This window comes from Aptenodytes forsteri, unplaced genomic scaffold, assembly GCF_000699145.1.
Source record: "Aptenodytes forsteri isolate BGI_AS27 unplaced genomic scaffold, ASM69914v1 Scaffold139, whole genome shotgun sequence".
Taxonomy (NCBI): domain Eukaryota; kingdom Metazoa; phylum Chordata; class Aves; order Sphenisciformes; family Spheniscidae; genus Aptenodytes; species Aptenodytes forsteri.
In genome coordinates, this window is record NW_008794414.1 from 257,181 (window position 1) to 275,765 (window position 18,585).

Below are 18,585 nucleotides of genomic sequence, written 5' to 3' on the forward strand. Positions count from 1 at the left end.
GCTTTCAGCCTCCCACTTCTGTGTGTGATGTTTTAGAAAGAGGCAGGAATAACACACCTCGTCAACTGTTCAGCGATGTACATGGCGGGAGGAATCCTTCCTGACCTTCATTAACTCCGTATGATCTATTTAAGTGGCACTACAAGACATCCTGACATCTATTCATTTCAACAGTGCGTGCCTGTGATTCATTCACACAAAATTCACTTCCTAAGCCTTCATTTCTCATCTACTTTCATCGTTCATGAAACGTTCTTTTCAGGCCAAGTTCACCCCTTTTCATATGTCCCCCTCAGGACCGAATTTTGGCCTTGCAATACTTGTCCATTTGAGCTCTCGTCCAAATTCACAGTGGACATGAGAGCGAGCTTTGCAGCTCTCCGGCATTCCAAAAGCACAGGTAAATTAGTCCTGAGACGGGGGTCCACCCACAGCTGGCTACTCAAATAGCTAATTTTTCATGTACTCCACTGAAAATCTAACCTTTTATCCTCTCTCTCAAGATGGGTGTGTGTGTGCGCGTGTGTCAAGGTGACAACACTGTGAAAACAGAAGTTCTCAAATGGTACATTATCTCGAATATCAAAAGGTCACAAAAGGGTACAAATCGGTAGCTCTCCAGAAGAGACACTGGGTTTTATGAAAAGTGGGTCAGTTTTAGTTTCATGTAGGTTGTTTGACACAGTGGTTTCTGGCATCACAAGCTCTGGTCTACAGGATACCACAGAGCCTTTGTATCCCTTGCTGTCACTACAGCATTGTGTTTTTCTACCCATTAACCAAGGATAAATGACCTAGATATTGTGCCTATTAAAGCCTCATTTTTCTTTTGCCCTTTTGTTCTTTAGTGTACCACATTATCACATGCTGAACACATTTTAAAGTATTCTCAGTCTCTCATGCCCCTTTGAAGGAGTAAAGTAGGGTTTTTAGTGTGCATTTCTGTAGAGTTACTTAGAGTGGAAAATATGAAGGTAATTCAAGGTTTCTCTTCCTGCCTAGTCCCTTGAAGACAATCAGTTCAGCATTTACAGCCACTAATCTATAAAGAATATAGCAGAAAAACGCTATAAAAAAGCCACAATGCAAATACAGAAAGCGAACACCAGTTGTGATGTCCCTAAACACTACATTCTATAATTACATCTCTGCATATCATGGGTCACTTTTATTAAAAGCATCATTACTACAGTTGGCAGCAATTTACATCTTATCTTACATGATAGCAGTTTCCAAAGAAAAAAAAAAATAAAAAGACATCACAACAAAGAAAAACAATACATTTACAAAGTCATGTCTGTAAACTTCAAGGCTAGTTTAGAGTTGAGGTAATGCTGTTTAGCTTTGTGGCTAAAGTAACAAAGTCCTTTAATTTAAAAAAGGTACCTGATTTTTTTCTTTTTGTTTATACCAGTGCATTACAAGATCACGAGACGATTAAACTGTAGCTTTATCCTGTAAGAACCTTCTCCGCGGGTTAATTTCCAAAAGGTACTCTTCACATTCAACAGCTGCCTTATTATTGCTGCGTCTCAAGACAGAGACATTCACACTATCATGAAGATTGTCAGAGAGAGAGTGTGTGTGTGGGTGTGTGCGCGCATGTGAGCGGGTGAACTCCCATACAGTCAAAATGAAGCGCGAGTACGATATGTATGGTAAATTTCATCTTGACCTTCACAGCAAAAAAAAAATAAAAATAAAAAAATTAAATATATAACTTCATCCTTCCTTTAAGCAGCACTTCCTTCTATTAGTGCCACTTGATTACAAATTGCTGCTTAATTCATAATACCAATGGTACCAAAAGAAAAAAAAAGCAGAGCATTATGTCAATTTCCTTAAAAAGACATGATCACCTCTCAAATTTCATCTCTCCTAGGGATAATAAATAATGCACTGCACAATACTTAATGACCAAGATACCTTTTGACACATCTGTATAACATGACTTGAACTTTTTTTTTTTTGCTACACTATGTTACAGAACAGCTTATAAAAACTAAGTATGGACATTAACTGTGAGTGTAAACAGTAGGACTACCACTTGTCAAAAGTTTAAAACACTTTAACTGTAACTGGTACTGGTTATTCATCATTTTCATTGTTTTCTATTTCTTCCCCCCCATCAAGTGAGTCTAATTCTTCACCCTGTGCTATTTCATCTTCTAAAACGGAGGAATCTGCAGTTTTATCAAGGCTCTCCTCTGCATCACTGCCTTCGAGATTTTCTTCATCTTTAAAGGCAGTTCCTTCAGTTTTGTCAGTAGCCTTCTCTTCGCTGGAGCCCACTGTGTTCTGAAGTCCTGCGAGTGCTGGGAAACCGGGCAGAGTCAATCCTCCCAGTCCTGGAGGTAGAAACATAGATGGATAGAAGAGGCCAGGAGCCATGGTAGACAGCAGGAAAGGATTGAAGGCCAGAGGGTTTGTGGGCAATCCAGTGTTGGTGGTGGTGGTAGTGGTGGCAGTGGCGGTAGTCGCCGCAGTAGCAGCACTGACAGATCCATTCGCAGAGTCAGTAGCAGAAACAGTGTCTGTGCTTTTCTCAGAGTCTTTGTTCTCCTCTTCATTCTCATTTTTCTTCTCTTCAGCTTTTGAAGCGCCATCCTCAGTCTCTCCTTGACCGGAAGCAGTAGTGGCATTTCCAGTAGTAGCCGTTATCGGGTTATTCAACAATCCGCCTAGTCCAAACATATTGGGCAATCCTGCCATCCCTGGCAACATCAGAGGCAACATGGCAGCCGGATTTTTAGCATCCCCCCCCGCGGCAGCAGCTGTTGCTAGCCCTGGCGGGAAGCCCATGAGGCCTGCAAGCTGGAGAGACTGCAGGTTCTGTAGGTTCTGGAGGCTTGTGAGGTCCATTCCAGCAAACAGACTGTTCATTAGTAGTGGGTTGATTCCCGAAGTTGATGCTACAGCAGCAGCTGCTGCAGCTGCTTTGGCAATTTCACTTTTTGGCCTTCTTCCTCTTCTGCTTGCTCCTTCCTCCCTCACAACAGGTCCAGTGAGAAGACGGTCAAACATGGACTCTGGAACAAAACCCTGAAAAGGGGATGCGAAAAAACAAGCTTTATTCTTGATTAGCTTTTATAGCTTTCAGCAGTTAACTGATGAGGATGGAAGAAACAGAAGGGATTTCAACATACTCCGAAAGTGGTTTGTTTTTCAACCCTGGCAAATCGTGACTAGCTAGCTACCGAAGTGAATGGCAGTAGAACATGTAAGAAAAACTGAAGAAAGCAGCGTCACAGATTTTTTACATTTAAACGCAACAGTAAAACAACACATGCTGAAACTCTGTAGCTTCGTTAAAAAAACACACCCTGATATACTGCAGTTACGAGTTTATACCTTTGTACTTCATACCGAACTTAAGTACAGTAATATTTTATTAAAATGAGTATTTGCAGAATTGTACCCTTTATTGTCAAACAACTGCTGTAAAAGAAAAGGCAGAAAACCTAATCCTTTCATGCTGTTACCAAGATGATGAATTCTATTTTTGTTATGAATATGACAAATATTTTCTTAATACTTCCTAATGTATGAATACCTGCGTTTATTGAGGATTGTTGCTTATAAGAAAAAAATAACGCAAAACAAATGCTGAAGGCTGCCTTACTGTAGCTGATTTTTCGAGTGTACTTCAAATCCCATTCTGCAGCAGCCTCCTATCACCATATCCCCCCCCCCAAACTGGGTAACTCCCACCCAGACACTACAATCTCCTCAGCTCAAAACCAGCTATGAGATAAAGACTTAATAATCAATTTACACAGCCTTCAACTTTTCCGTGCTATAATCTGCAGTGAAGCATGGAACGAGAGTTTCACTTACAGACTGTTTTACAATGTCAGTCCAATCTGGAGCAACAGCAAATTCAGGATTTTCTTCCAGCCATCTTGGCAAGTCCTTCATTGGAGGGGCCATAGCTCCACCCATCTAATGCAAAAGACAAGGTTAATACTTTAAAAAAACCCAACAAAACAAACAACTATTTATATGGACATTTTCTATCTGTGCACTTTCATGTCTGAAGGATGGCAGTAAAGACTTTCAGTTCAGACTGTGGAAAACTGCATGGAAACCAGCTAATGATACTAGAATTGAGAAGATCATGTTTTGAAAAAATATAGTAAAATGCTACAGCTTAGGCAGGGCTAGTAATGAAATACATATCTGATATAAGGAAAAAATGTGCTATATAGTTTCAAAAAGTAAGAGTTATTTACTCAAGTGATTAATATGAACATATCAGAAGAGCAAAGAAGGAATTAAAGGAACTGGGTGGTACATTCCAGTAAGAGTAACCGCCGGTGCCAAATTATTAAACTTTTAAAAAGAAGCTTGGAGTAGAAAACCTGCTTTCCACATGCAAAGACATTATTAAAGACCTCCACTGAACTAACTTAATTTTTACCTTCTTTCCATTTCGCTTATTTACAACAGGTACCCTTTCTTCTCCTGTCAAGGTGTTTATATCCAGTTTATTAGGGTTTCGACATCTGTGTCGTTTTTGTTTCGGCTTCTGAAATGGGGAAAACAGCACATCTGCACTCTTCTGGAAAGAAGAGAAATGTATTGCTTTTTAGTTTTTCATTTTCTTGGCGAAAATCAGCAATCATGGAACCCCTTCTCACAACAATTTTAAGAAGGGGACAATTACTTAACCCTCAGATTATCTGAGAAAAGATTTTTTTCTTATCAGATGAAGAAATTCTGCAGAACTTGACACCAACACTGTTTTAACACATTGTTATATACAAATATTAAGAAAGGAAAAGCAACCCATATACCCCAGTGCCACTTGGGTGTTTAGATACTATATTAAGTGTGGCTAAAGAGAAAACCTCTACTGAAAACCAACAGTTACAAAATCCAATGACTACGCCCAATGTGAGGAAATTCATTTTGACGTCTGTAAAACTAACTTCTGTGTTAACAGAACACAGCAATGCTTTTAGAATCACATACTTACTGGTACATAACTTGGCATATCTACAGTGTAAGTAGGATGCAATTTAAGCCATTCAACTAAATCCTTGTTTTTAGGAGCATCCTCTCCCACCAGCCTGGTCCCATCCTCTAGGTTGATTACAGGGATGCGAGTGTCTGGGTCCAGTTGACCAGGAGATGGAATGTTCCTTGCTGGTAGGGCTTCCATATCTTCTTCAAAAGCTTTGGTCACTTCTGCATCCTCCTGAAAATATTAACACCTGTATTAATTCTCACTTCAAGGGAAAAGTTACCTGGGAGAAATGATTTCAGGGACTGAAGCTAAATGCGCAAGGAGATTTTGCATACGCAAGAGTTAATGGGGTTTAAATATTCATACTATGTAAAGCAATACTGTTACATTAGGGAATTTTGTAAATTTAGCATCCTTGAACATTTAAGAACATACAGCTGAAGACAGAGCAGTTTTCGGGCATTTCCAGTTAATGGCCCCCAAGACCTTCCCTTTTCTACACAGCAAGAAAAACATACTTAAGCCTCAAAATGTATATTATTATAAATATATTATGTTTTGTAAAAAAAAAAAAAGTCTTTTTAAAAGTACAAGCTACTTAAAACTCGGCCACAATTTGCTAGAGTAAAAACTTGATATGAACGATATGAACACCATTTTGTTTGGGTCAAAAATAAATAACAGCTCTAAACACAAAGAAAAAGCTGGTTGGGTAAAAACTGTACATTACTATTAGGGAGAGTATAACATCACTTTAAACTCACATTCAGAAAGTACTAGACACAGAAGAACAAATATGAGACAAAAAGGTTGCTGTCTTACTACAGTCAATGATGTCCGTTTGTTGCTCATAAATAACAGATCAAGCCCTTCTACATTTTTCCTCCTTCCTCTCCTCCTCTTCATGGGTGGTTCTCCATCTATTAAAGAGCCATTTAGTAGATGCCTTGTGGGTGTGCGTGAAAGACCTGCTTGCAGCAGCTCCATTTGAGTTTTAAAGGCATCAGACACGGGCGTGGAGACATTAGGCAAGATAAACTTTGAAGTAACAGATGAAAAATTTGAGGTAGAACTTGTTGCCTCTCGTGAGGCCTTTGATAAATCTACAACCTTTTCTTGTCCATTTTCTGAGACCACCTGAGACTCACGTAACTGGGCAACCATTTCCATAAGATTTCTCCTCTTGGCAGCTCTCTCAGCCTCAATTTCAATCTTTCTTCGTCTCCTCCTCCTCTGACGTGGAACCGATAAATTGAGTGCATCTTCCTAATGAAAAATGAGCATTTCCAAACATTAGCAAAGCTCTGTTTTCTATGCTGCATTTAAAATAAAAGTCCAAACATATAACTCTGAAAACAAAGCCTTGATTTTATTCAAAGAAACACTTTGCTATTTTTCCTATTTTATTTAAAGAAATGCTATTTTTTGGTTTTTTTCTATTATGCAAAAGAAGCACATGCAAGATAAAATGTTTTATGTAAGAAAGAAAGATGCAGCCTTGCCTTTGATAACTGAGGAGAAGCAGTGATATCTTCACTGCCACTGACGCTGGCTTGACCAACCATGGAGAGCTCTGCAAAGCTCCTTTTTTGTAGAGGGCTGTCCACAGCTGTTGGAGTATACCCAGGTATGAGCCCCTGGAAATCAAACATCTGGCGCCTATTTACTGGCCACTTCCCTTTCAGCACTGCTTCACAGATGTTGTCTAATCGGTTGATCATTACTCGGTCCTGCATAAAGGAAAAGTCCGTAATGAACCTTCAGTGTGAAAGTCGCCTTTTAAACTCAAGTGAGTATAATGACACAGTCCAGCTTCCAAAGCTTAAGAAATACATTCAAAAACAACTATTCTTGCAGGTCAGGATAAACCGATAAGCCTTACAAGAAGCTAATACACAGACAATTTTGTAGAATAAAACATCGCTAGAATTTAAAAGCTGCATCTATATTGGGGGGAAGGAGGAAGACAGACCAAGTTTTCCATACGACAATGTACTAACTGACAAATTTAACAGAGACTCACTATTGTTTTACACTGCAAAACTTCAGTAGTTAGTAAAATCAACAGTTAGGATGGGAAAATCAAAACATCTGCAATCAATATCTTAAAGCTGCAGTTCTCGAGATCCAAGAGGCTGGATCTCCAATTCTGTCCTAGGAAGTGGATCCTCATTAGCGTCACTATTAATAAAGTTCAACATTATGAAACGGGCACCAACCTAGGGACATCTAATGAATGTCAATTTTCATTCCATGCCCATTATCACTTCAAATTTCACTGAAGCGTGTACACTAAAAATCTCTAATTATGTTTATTAGTCTACTTATGCTGAACCTATACAGATGAAGGATTTTTTGGTTTATTTTTACACTATGACTGGAATAATATTTTAGTGTATGTTTCCAAAATACATGCTGAAAGCAAGTAAGATGAGTATCATTTCATTTTTTCCATTTCGGTATTCAAGCACATTCTATGCTAGCCTGCCTGAAGTAGTAGAAACCTCCCAAATATGAGAAATACTGCTGGTTAGGGAATATGAGCATCAGTTAGCTTCCTGAACAGCAAAACAGTGCAAAAGCCACTCGCAAATCTCAGCAGCTGCAGCAGACTACTTGCTTTCCCCAGGAATAAGCCTATTAAGAGCAAGGTCCCCCCGCCCTGCCCCCTCTCTCTCCCCTTACTGCAAAGGAGAGTAGTAAATTATGGATGGATTTATTATGAGGTTACGGTTTCATATTTTTAAAAACATTTTATATTAGATAATTTTCTGCATTGTTACCAAAATAAGATATAACTTTATCCTATCTAAAACTGCTGCTTATGTTTGCAGGATTCCTTAGTACAATTACATCTGTCAACATTACATAATGGCTTAGATCATGTAGGTCACCAATACTCTTCTCTACAGTCTCCTCACCCCAAAATAAAAAAGGTGATTTTACAAAATCTCTGCTCTTAACACTGCAGATTGCTCTGCAGACAAAATCCATAATTCAAAATCGTAAGTTCGCTTCCATCAAAAGGTGCGAGGTGTGATTCTGCTGACGTACAGTTATGGAGCCTATAAGAACTCATGTCTGTCAGTAGGTTTGTTGTTTTACTAAATGACACTATTTACAGTAAAGTGATTCCTTTCATTTCCTCTGCTAATTTGTATGAAATTGAAGCATAAAACACTATTCCACAAATCATTCATAGAAAAAAGTCCCTTGCCCTCTAGAAGTGCAGAATCGTACAGAGCTCTGTTATTTTGCAAATGCATTTCCCATATTTTATCTGTATTGAAAAAGACACATGCCATTCTATGTCTAACCAACCTTAGGCCAGAAAGAGAAGGCAAACGTTCTCTCATGAAGCAGCTGAACCACAGAGGGATCCCCATCTTCCATGTAGAATCCATCACGTGTTTCATCCCTTGCGGTACTCATAGAGGCATTGCTTTCTTCATCAAAATTCTTACCCTGAGAAACTGCTCCTGCTGAATAACAACCATGACCAGGCATTAACTACAAAAGTTCCCAACCACCCAATGTCAACCCAACTAGATAAAGACAACCAGGCTTGACGCAACATTTCTAACTCAGGCTTTTGTTCAGTAATTACTACAGCAGAGCCTTAGCCTTCTGCATTTGGCACAGACACCGTGCTTATTGGCTCAGTAAGCTATCTTGGAAACCATCCCCTTGTGGGGGAATATGCTGCTGATGCTGGATGGTTTTTATGAAAGCTTATCTAGCCACCTGATATGCAGAAGGGCAGAGGAACTGCTACATGTAGCCCATCCCGAGCTCCATAATGGCTCCATGTGTGCCACTTACCAGCTGGCACAAGTTACAACAGCTGTGGTGCTCATGCTAAGCACACGGAATTTATGTGACCAACACGTTACCTTCAGGTTGGGAGGATTCTTCTGATTTATCATCATCATCCAGTTTCTCCTCTTCGTCTTCTTCTGAACCTTTCTCAGAAATAGATTTTGGGTCTACGTCTGTACTCATTTCTATGTCTTTCAATTCACATTTAACAGAGCCAGGCTCAGCCTCAGCATCACAGTCCGGTTTAGTGTCCTTATCTGTAATATCTGTCTCCTCTTTGATATCAGACTTTTCTTTGGCTGCTGGATTTTCAGACCCTTCAACTTTAGACTCTGTTTGTTCTGTAGTCTTTTCTTCTTGTACTGGTGTGGATAGGACAATAGGTGGTGTTTGACTGCAGCCAGCACCCAGAGGGTTTACAGAAGAGACAATATTTGCATTACCTGTCCCTCTGTTTTGAGCAAAGTTTTTGTGAGCCTCAAGAAAAGAGAGTTCAGGATCATTCAGAATGTGATAATCTGTCCTACTGACTCCATGTTTAGCAGCACCAACCAGTAAGTCTTTGTCATGTTTACCACACTCCCACCACTCTGGCAGGTCCAAGCTTGGTTGGCAAAGTTTTAGCCTCTCCCCCAACTGCGGGTGATGGAGAACCTGTTCACGGATTTTCCGCAACAGTTCTATGCGATATAAAGTTCTAGAAGCACGCTCTTCTGTGATCGGCTCAATCATAGTGGAAAGATCAGGCGGTTCTGCAATGACAACGATTTGTATTGTTTAACATCGATTAAATGTACACCCATTTCAAAATCATTACACCTGGGCACGAAGTTTCAATAGTCCCACTGTATTGTAACAGTCATGTTGAATCCTACAGCCAGCTAAAACTTACCATCATCCGGTTTGACTGGCATTCGGCACACTCGTCTACACATATTCACAAAGCCATTAAAATACTTTTCCAAGCTTTCGTCGGACTTTTTATCAAGCCTGGCAAACGCTCTGAATTGATTCCAGTCAAATTGATGTTTTACAGGATCAAAAATAATTCCAAAAGTAGACACCACACGATAAAAATCAGCTTCTTCTCTTCTTGTCCATCTGGTCAAGGAAGAAGCAAGAGAAGTGAGGCCACTGAATAAACAAGAGTCCAAACATAGTTTGGATACCCCAAAACCCCCTTAGTTTATTCTTTCAAAACAGAAGGGCAGTACTGGTGACACAGGAGCTCTAATGACATTTAAAGAAAGATATCACTAAGAAACTCACTTTTGTCGTTTTTCAGTTATTATAGCTTCCCTTTCTGCTTCTAGTGCCCTCACTTCTTCCCGAGGCCGACGTCTCCTGCGGTCAGTCTTCATTAGTGCCTCTTGCCTCATTTGTTGCCTTTTATAGCTGCGCTGATAGGCAGTAATGAGGCGACGCAGACGGGTAGTCAGGGTTGAAGTGTTGGGCCAGTAGAGTTGGCCTAACTCAGCATTGCTTTCACTGTGCTTGTCTAGAGAACGGAGAAGTATTTGTGCACTGCAAAATCACCACTAAACATTTCAAAGTTTCTATGGCTAGAACTGAATTCCTGTTTTATCTGATAAGAACATATGCCTCATTAACATTGATGCATAACAAATTAGAAACAGGATAACTACATTGGTAGGAAATAAAAAATAGAATCAAACCATCCAACTCTAAGAACTCAAATGCTTGTGAAACATTTAGAGATAACCATCAAGCATTATTATTCAATGTTATGAATGCAAACATATTATGAATACTGAAAGTATTTAAATTAATGCAATGCATCTTTAAATACACTACTAAGATCATTCTGCCTCTGAGGAAACACCTATGCTTATGATTTCCCACTTTATTATTCTCACTTAAACTTGGCAATTTTCCTCCATACTGAGGAAAGAACATATCTATAACTTCCAAGATTATCTCGGCAAAAACATCAACGGCTGCATTATGAAACATCCGGTCTTTATTATCACAATTTCTACTAGGTAAATAGAAACCCAGAAAGCCATAATGTGGATTATTCAAAGACAGTAAATAATTGTTTTGAAAGATGTGAAGCATGAAGAGAATTGGCAGTAAAAAGTTTACTGTGGTGTCTTCCCAAAACACAGCCTATCCCTCATGTGGTAATATAAACAGTCCACCTTTCACTAAATGGTCCATTTTTGCCTTTTTTATTTCTTTGCTATAGTCTTACTTGGGTGTATTTCTATGGACTCCTCTTTGTCTTCTGGAGGCGAGTTTGCAAATTCCTTGGGGAGAAGACAGAAGTTATTTTAGTTTTCAGTTTTGACCATATGCTATCATTTCAGGAGAAAAATATGTCATCTCTCAAACACAGCAGTAAACAATCTTTGTAAGGTGTGTTTATCTGGTAGCTCTCAAACTTAAGAACTGCACATTAAGATAAACATGGATAATCAGTTATATATATTTGTAATTACAGAAATTTGAAGTTCTTACATCAATTTCATCCTTGAAAGGAGTTCTGGTTGGCTTATATTCTGGATCTTCATCCTCTCTGTCAAATTCACCGCTATAAAATATTTAAGAGAAATGTTTTCAAGAAATATATCGTTTTTGAGAGGGGGCTGATTTTCTGGACAGAAGCCATCAGTATGGCGTACCAAGTTACACATTTATATTTCATGCTCAACTGTGTAAACAATTCTATGTACTTTTTACATCATATGATCACTTCAGATCCTCAGGTGAGATGTAAGCAAAATATGACATATGAACTCATGCCAACATATACAATACTGATAAAGTTTATTAATTTTTTCATGTCCTCCTTACCCATCACCGCCATCTGCTAACATGTCTGTTCCTCTCTGTTCAGCAGCTATGGCCTTTGCATCAGGCATGCCAACCCGTTCCAGAAAGCACAGTGCTGGATCAGCTCTCATAGAATTGTACTTCTCATAACCTGCATGCAGAGCGAGAGAGAAATTTTTTTAAAAAGCTACAACCAGCTGTGAATAGAATAGGTTTAGGCAGTAGAATTACAATTTCCTGGATTCATTTATTTATTTTTAAATAAAACAAAGGAGCTGTCACCGTGCTGGAAACAACCATTTCATTCATGTCATGAAATTTTTCATATTGGTAAATTCCATCAGCACAGAAACATTTTCACATCAATAACATTAACAAATAGTAGATTCCAAAGAAAGCATTCGATTTAATGTCTTTATAAGGTAAAATAAAAATCTTTCACAAGTGAAAAACTTCTTTAAGTTTCCTATATGACTTTCACAGTGGTTCTCCACATTCAACACTCCCTACTGGAAACATGCAGATGCGAATGGAAACACACACACATGCATTTTCTATAGCTCCAGCCCTGCTGGAACCCTCAGTGTAGGCTGCAAAAACGCTGTATACATGGGTTATACGTAAGGCCAACGAACCTGTCTTATTAGGTTTAGGATGATGCATGTCAGTAAGATGACACTGCTCCCTCTATGGTTTTCAAACTGCTGTTTGCTTTTTTACTGCCCGAGTTGACTAGATGGAAAATGGCAGATCCCAACAGTGCACTGCAGGAAAATGATTTTTAGACTAGACTTGCCTCAGCTGAGCCCACAAAACAGAGCTGCTGTACATAGGCAGAACAGCACAATTCAATTAGGATTTGTACTACAACACACTGCTCCTAACTGCTGTAGAGCCTCAAGCCAAACTGTAATCATGAAAGGTTTTATAAGCCATCATTCTCCCCTTTAGTCAGGCTGGGCTGCTGAGAATACCTCTACGACCTCCAGAGAATTGGGATTATAATCAGGAATCGCTCACTGTATATATCATGCCAGCTCTGCATCCCCAGCCTTTCAAAGTTAACAAGGCTGCATCCCACTCAAGGGAGCCGGGAGTTCTCAACACTGACATTTGTGAAATATTGCTTGGAACAAAGCCCAGGAGGCACTTGTACAGATTAATAGCAGAGGTTAAGCCCACCGTCCACTTTGACACTGGTTGGCAGAGTTAGCAAGTGAAGCAGTGCTGGAAGCAAAGTTTATGGAGATCTATCTTACTATTTGGCTATTATTTAAACAAATATGGTTTTGTTTTATTTACAGCCAAGAAAGTAATGTTTTCTTCTCAAATGTTCTGCAAACATTTAAAAACAGCATCTGATATTTACAGCTCATATTAGGTTTTTAATGCAGGCAAGAAAAAAAGGGAGATATACAAGCCAACAGTTCTTTGGAACAATACTTGTTAATATTATGACTGAACAGTCCTACACACAGAAAGCTTTTCAGCTGAGTTTTGTTCAGAGTGAGACATCACTTACCGTGTTTGAATACTCCAATTAAAAGGGATTTATCCGCCTCCTTATCCCACCAGTCTGCAGGAACTTCGGCATGGAATGGCTCAGGTATCCATACATCTACTTCACTGTAAAGACAGCATTGTTTACATTCTCAAAGGTATTACTAGACAAAGATGTTTAAAAAAAAAACCCCAACAAACAAGTGGTTCACGCTATTCTGTAAATATTGATTGGGGGGGGGGACACACACACGACACAACGACACCCAAAACCCAACACAGAAATTGAAATACCTGGAAAAATAATTAGGATTGTTAAACCTCTCCCCAAACCCCAAAAAAACCCACCCCATAACAAAAAAACCCAACATTAGGCTATTTTGGGAGTGGAATAACAATGGTTGTCCAAATCTGATTCATTTAAGGTCCTACTATATTTTTAAAATGTTTTTAAAATTGAGATAGAATAATCCTTCAATATTAGCAGAACTGAAAATCCGCTTCTGTCATTTCCCACATTGCTCCCTCCCCCAAGAAAATTACCCACGGTGCTTGATAAAATAATAAGGCTGCCTGAGAATAGACATTTAAGAGATAAATAAAGTGTGACAACCTTTAATCGCTGCATTATTATAGTACGTGTACTTTAGAAAAGCCAGCGTCATAAAGCAAAAAATAAACCTGCACTTGCACTAACCTTGAGTCAGCACCCTCTAAGATCTTGTCTGCTTGGTCCCCTATAACTTCTTGTCGTAGATAGTAGAGCATGCGGACACGCAGCAGGACCCTGGAGAGGAAGGCAGAGGGGGGAAAAAGTTCTTAACTTCAGGACTGTTTGCCAACAGTGGCTTTTGGCAGCTGCTGCTGTTCATCCATCATCCTGCCAAGGCTGATTAGCCATGCTGTATGGTAGGCTTGAAGCGTGACAGATGGTGGCACATAATCACCTCTGTGTGGTGCTTTCTGCTGGCTTCCAACAGGCCTGCCTGGCAACCGCTTACACTGCACAGAGAGGGACCCAGCTCAGCCCGGCCCCGGCGCATTTCATTTAGTTCTACCTAGTGCAGCTTGTGAAGTTTAGACACGTACTCTACCACTGCCTCTGAAGTATTGAAGCAAGTTTGTAAACAACTGAGCAGATGGCTTTCAGTAACTGTTCTGCTTCATTATCTCATAAAATTTCCTCAGCTGCTGCCTTAATACCATTTTTGGAAGCACATCAGAAGTTGTAGGAATAAACGAGATATAAAATCTGGTTTTACTACCTTACAATAAACCCTCAATATGGAATGTCAGGTTTTTCAGATTATACAACTTTTGGCTTCTGAGAACGGGGAGAAAAAATAATCCCCCATTTCCCTTGGGAGATATTAACTATTTTTACTCTTTATAGTTCAAACTGCTATTTAATTTTACCTGTGCACAACCTAACTGCTACAAGGAAGTGAAAAATCTTCATTGCCCATGTTTATTTTTCCCCATCTCTGCAATACTACAGTTGTTTATGGAAGCGCTGTCAGGTGTTGTAGTCACACTTGAAGCTGTCAGGGGAGAATGGCAGACTCCGGCTTTTCAAGGAGACTAGAAAAGAGGTCATCTCTGTAGAAAAAGTATCTACCTGAAAATAATCCTGCTCTCCTGTGTTTACCCAATTCAGGGCACCCCCTGCTGCCTAGTTCATGAAGTAAAATCAGTACCAGCTAAAATGGAGATTACTCAGCCTGCCCTCTCACTGTACCCAAATCCATCACGGCAACTGTTGAATTGCTGCTGCTCCTGGAACAGCAAGGGTGACCAGGGAGGCAGTAATCTGATCACCCACTTGCATGAAAAATTTAGACCACCACCAGTTTTGAGAGCTCCTCATTAGAGATCTGATGCAACCAGAGCAATACCCGGTTTTACATGTGTTATTCAAGCAAACCTTGGAAGAGCAGGGATTTGAATGAAGGTCATGTCTACAATTCAAAACATGTCAGACATGCTTCTTTTTGTATGCATGATAACTGGGACCAGTAAGGTGTCCCTGCTCCCTGTGTGGCTATGTAAATAAGCTGTTGAGGGTCTCTATCATCTTAGCATTAAGCAATAACAGCTGTTACATCAAGCCAAAGAAGAGGAGCAGGAAAAAAAAACATGAACCAAAACTCAGAGGCTCTTTGCACCTTTCAGGAGTCCTATACATTAAAACAGCATACATGTTACATAAGGACAGGACACCAGTTCTTATAAAGCCAATTGCTACTGCTACCTTTTGAAGGAAATTACTCAGATTATTAATTGGCTTCCACCTCTGTTTGATTTTACCTGGGCTAAACATGTTGCTTCTACAATTCACTTAGTCCTGGTGGATCTGGGAAGTGAAGGAAAAAGATAGCAACTGAAAACATTTTTGCACATTTATCAGTCTTCCCGATCCTTGTAATTGTTCTACCATATTATTACAGAAGGAATATTTTAAAAATGAATTTAAGTCTGATCTGCAAACTGATATAACAAGTAATGAGGACATGTTACCTGGGAGATTAAAATAATGTTACAGGAAAGAATTTAATTACTTTAAGAGCAAGTGAAATGTAATAACAGATCTGAGTAACAGTTTAGAAAAAATCAGAAAGCAGTTTATTTGGATGTGCACTTGCTAACATAATTCTATAAGTATCTGTTTTCATCAGCTGAGAATTAAGCTTGGTTAGCATCTGGAAACGAGCTAATAAACTCCTTAAATGCCTTTCCTCCTTCACATCACACCCCCTATTGACAGGCCACAGGTACTTTTCAAATCAATAATTTCTTTCCAATAAACGTTATTAGTAAGACACAATATATATTAGAAAAACAAAAGTAATGACAACCTTTCAGTAACACTGCATTACATCCGTATGTTATATATACAATGAAAGAGTACAAATTTAAAACCAAAACAAAACCAAACCCCCCAAACTCAAAAAGCAAACAACCTCCCCCCCAGCCCCAAAACAAAATATTTCTGGGACAAGGGTTAGGTTCAGTGTCTATAATGGAGAATATAGTAAGCGAAACGAGATGGAGAACCAAGACACTGCCAAAGGAAGCTGACAGAAAAATAACTAAGATATTACAAAACAAAAGCTAAAAGAATGTAAGAGAGGCTCTTAAAATACATTCATGCAACAATAAAACCATGTAACATTCAAATCAAAATACAATGATCTTTATCCCCAAAGGCTTTCAGTTTAGTAACATGTTTAGAATTTCAAAAATCAAATCAGGGCACTGATTCAGGTAAGAAAGCTCGGTGAGAAATTTTATCTCAAACAAAGGAGAAAAGAAGAAATAATCTGTATAATGTGGAGAGCAAGAGAGGAAGGGAGAAAAAGAACTAAGAGAAGAGATACACCCACACATAGGTGGACTACTACATGAAACTCTGGAAACTAAGAACTGGATATTTGAGTTTAACATCTAAGGAACAGAACTTTAAAGACATCAGCCTGAGAGACCCCACAAGAAGGGTAAGAAACAAACAGCTTTTGGTTAGAGATAGCCGACTCTCAAGAGAAATAGACTTAGTGTAGGGATATAGTCTTTCCTTTATATGGTAAAAAGAATAACCTCATCTGATTCCATTCTTATTTAGTAAGTAGAAAACAATTTTCTTCAGAACTGTGTTTTAAGTGCTGATCAGTCATAAAGAGCTTACAGAAGTAGCCAGATACCTGTTAAGATGATTATCCCCAAATTAAAAAGTAATAATGGCCTTTACATCCTATTAAATGGCCCTGTGTTCTATTAAAAATATCCAAAAGACGTGGACTTTTCAGAAGCATGTAGTAAAAAAAAAAACCTCTAAATGAAATATTTATTAATACTTACTTATTACAGTGATGTTTGAGATGTTTTCTATAGCTGTCTTCTTGAAATAATACATCTGGATTACAGGTTGTGAGCCAATCAGCATCTTGCAGCATCGGCTGTGAACTCTGGGCTTTTACTTTCTTGCCTTTCCTCCCTCTGGGCACTGGTGCAGACAGACCTACATAAAACCCCAATGTTTCTTATACAATCTGAATAGAAAAGCTCTCAACCCAAACTACATTACAAACATATATTTAAAGCTAAGTATCACTGCTATATTAATTCCTTTGTGAGCAACACAACCACCAAAAACTGAACAGCAACATAATTCAGTACAGAAAATTGCAGATAACAAAATCAACCAAAACTTTCATGCAAATTTAGGTGTGAAGATTGCAAAAATTCAGAGTGCTAGCCAGAAAATGGTGTTATATAAATATTTCTTGTAAAAACTCTCATGAATCTGAATGGCCGTAAGGAAACAAGCTTTCCGATTTATGGCAATTTGAAAGAGATTAACTCCAGCAGTAGGTGCCACTTAAAAATTATGCTAGAATATTTGTTCAAAACTGATTTAAGGGAAAGAGCACTGCATCCTACAAAGTGTCTGAGAGAATTCCCCTTTAAGTACGGACCAAGTCAAAGCCCACCTTACTCATAAAATCTGACAAGATCCTAGGACATGTCAGAATGGCTATAGTTTAAACTAAATACATAGCATGACTGAAGCAATTCTTTCCTATTTACTAGCATCATTATTTGATTGTGGTAGACATACCGGAATGATTAACCAAAGCTCGAGTTTGCCCATCTGCAGTTGGAGTGATCAGATCCCAGATGAAACTTTTGATATTTTCATCCCCTTTGTAATGATTAAGACAATATACCAGGATAGTCCGGCAGATGGTTTCCACATCTTGTTCTGTTAGCTGACGTTTATAGCGCCCATGTGAGAGGATGTCAGTCCACCGACCCCAGCTATAAGAAAAATATGTTCAATACAACAGCCAAGGCACTGGTATTTTAATTTGTGACTTCCAATTTAACTCCTGGTACCAAGCAAGTTGGGACCTCATGTGTTAGCACTAATGCATTTTGCATTTGCAGGTTACGTCAAGGAATCCAACCTCCAGCACCAAAGAGTTAAGACTGTTTATTTTACAGAACAGGCAATAAGTTCACTGCTCGTAAAGCTGCACTTGAACTACACTCAAAATAATAAAGTACATATGTTTAACTCTAATGGTCCCAGTAAGCTATGAATAGGAAATTCAACCAATTCCTACAATCATGCGATTTGGGGAATCATTCTTATTTTGATCCTGAAATCCATTTTTAGCAATTGTTGTATGCAACTTCCTAAAATAAAGACAGTCATTCTGAAGCCCACCATGTTAGCAGTCAAATATAGCTACTTGCTTGCAAAGAGATAAAATTCAAAGTGGTAAATCCAATGGGGAAATACAAAGTATCAAATAGCTGAATTTAAGTGGTGCCAAAATACCAGAATCTATGTTGAAAACCTCTAGATTGACTGTTGATTTCACAACCACATTGTTCTTTACAAATACACTTTGTTATTCTTCAAAACACTTAGAAAAGAGAGATTAAACCTCGGTAACTCGGGAATTCTTTACACTATGAGAAACCAGAAACAAATATTC

At 38.8% G+C, this 18,585-nt stretch overlaps 1 protein-coding gene across 1 annotated transcript in view; it reads right to left on the reverse strand.

The window, feature by feature from the left end:
* Positions 1 to 1,150: 1,150 nt before the first annotated feature.
* CHD7 (chromodomain helicase DNA binding protein 7) overlaps positions 1,151 to 18,585 on the reverse strand; it is a 91,289-nt gene continuing 73,854 nt past the window's right edge. Inside the window, exons 21-37 of the mRNA XM_009289234.2 lie at positions 17,700 to 17,899; positions 16,940 to 17,099; positions 13,782 to 13,871; positions 13,107 to 13,210; positions 11,606 to 11,735; positions 11,270 to 11,342; positions 11,004 to 11,058; positions 10,058 to 10,286; positions 9,681 to 9,889; positions 8,863 to 9,540; positions 8,291 to 8,451; positions 6,472 to 6,699; positions 5,792 to 6,235; positions 4,979 to 5,200; positions 4,421 to 4,561; positions 3,838 to 3,942; positions 1,151 to 3,042 (exon numbers count right to left, since the gene is read on the reverse strand). Coding sequence (XP_009287509.1) covers positions 2,089 to 3,042; positions 3,838 to 3,942; positions 4,421 to 4,561; positions 4,979 to 5,200; positions 5,792 to 6,235; positions 6,472 to 6,699; positions 8,291 to 8,451; positions 8,863 to 9,540; positions 9,681 to 9,889; positions 10,058 to 10,286; positions 11,004 to 11,058; positions 11,270 to 11,342; positions 11,606 to 11,735; positions 13,107 to 13,210; positions 13,782 to 13,871; positions 16,940 to 17,099; positions 17,700 to 17,899 — 4,183 coding nt within the window. The 3' untranslated portion in view covers positions 1,151 to 2,088. The remainder of the gene's footprint in view (positions 3,043 to 3,837; positions 3,943 to 4,420; positions 4,562 to 4,978; positions 5,201 to 5,791; positions 6,236 to 6,471; positions 6,700 to 8,290; positions 8,452 to 8,862; positions 9,541 to 9,680; positions 9,890 to 10,057; positions 10,287 to 11,003; positions 11,059 to 11,269; positions 11,343 to 11,605; positions 11,736 to 13,106; positions 13,211 to 13,781; positions 13,872 to 16,939; positions 17,100 to 17,699; positions 17,900 to 18,585) is intronic.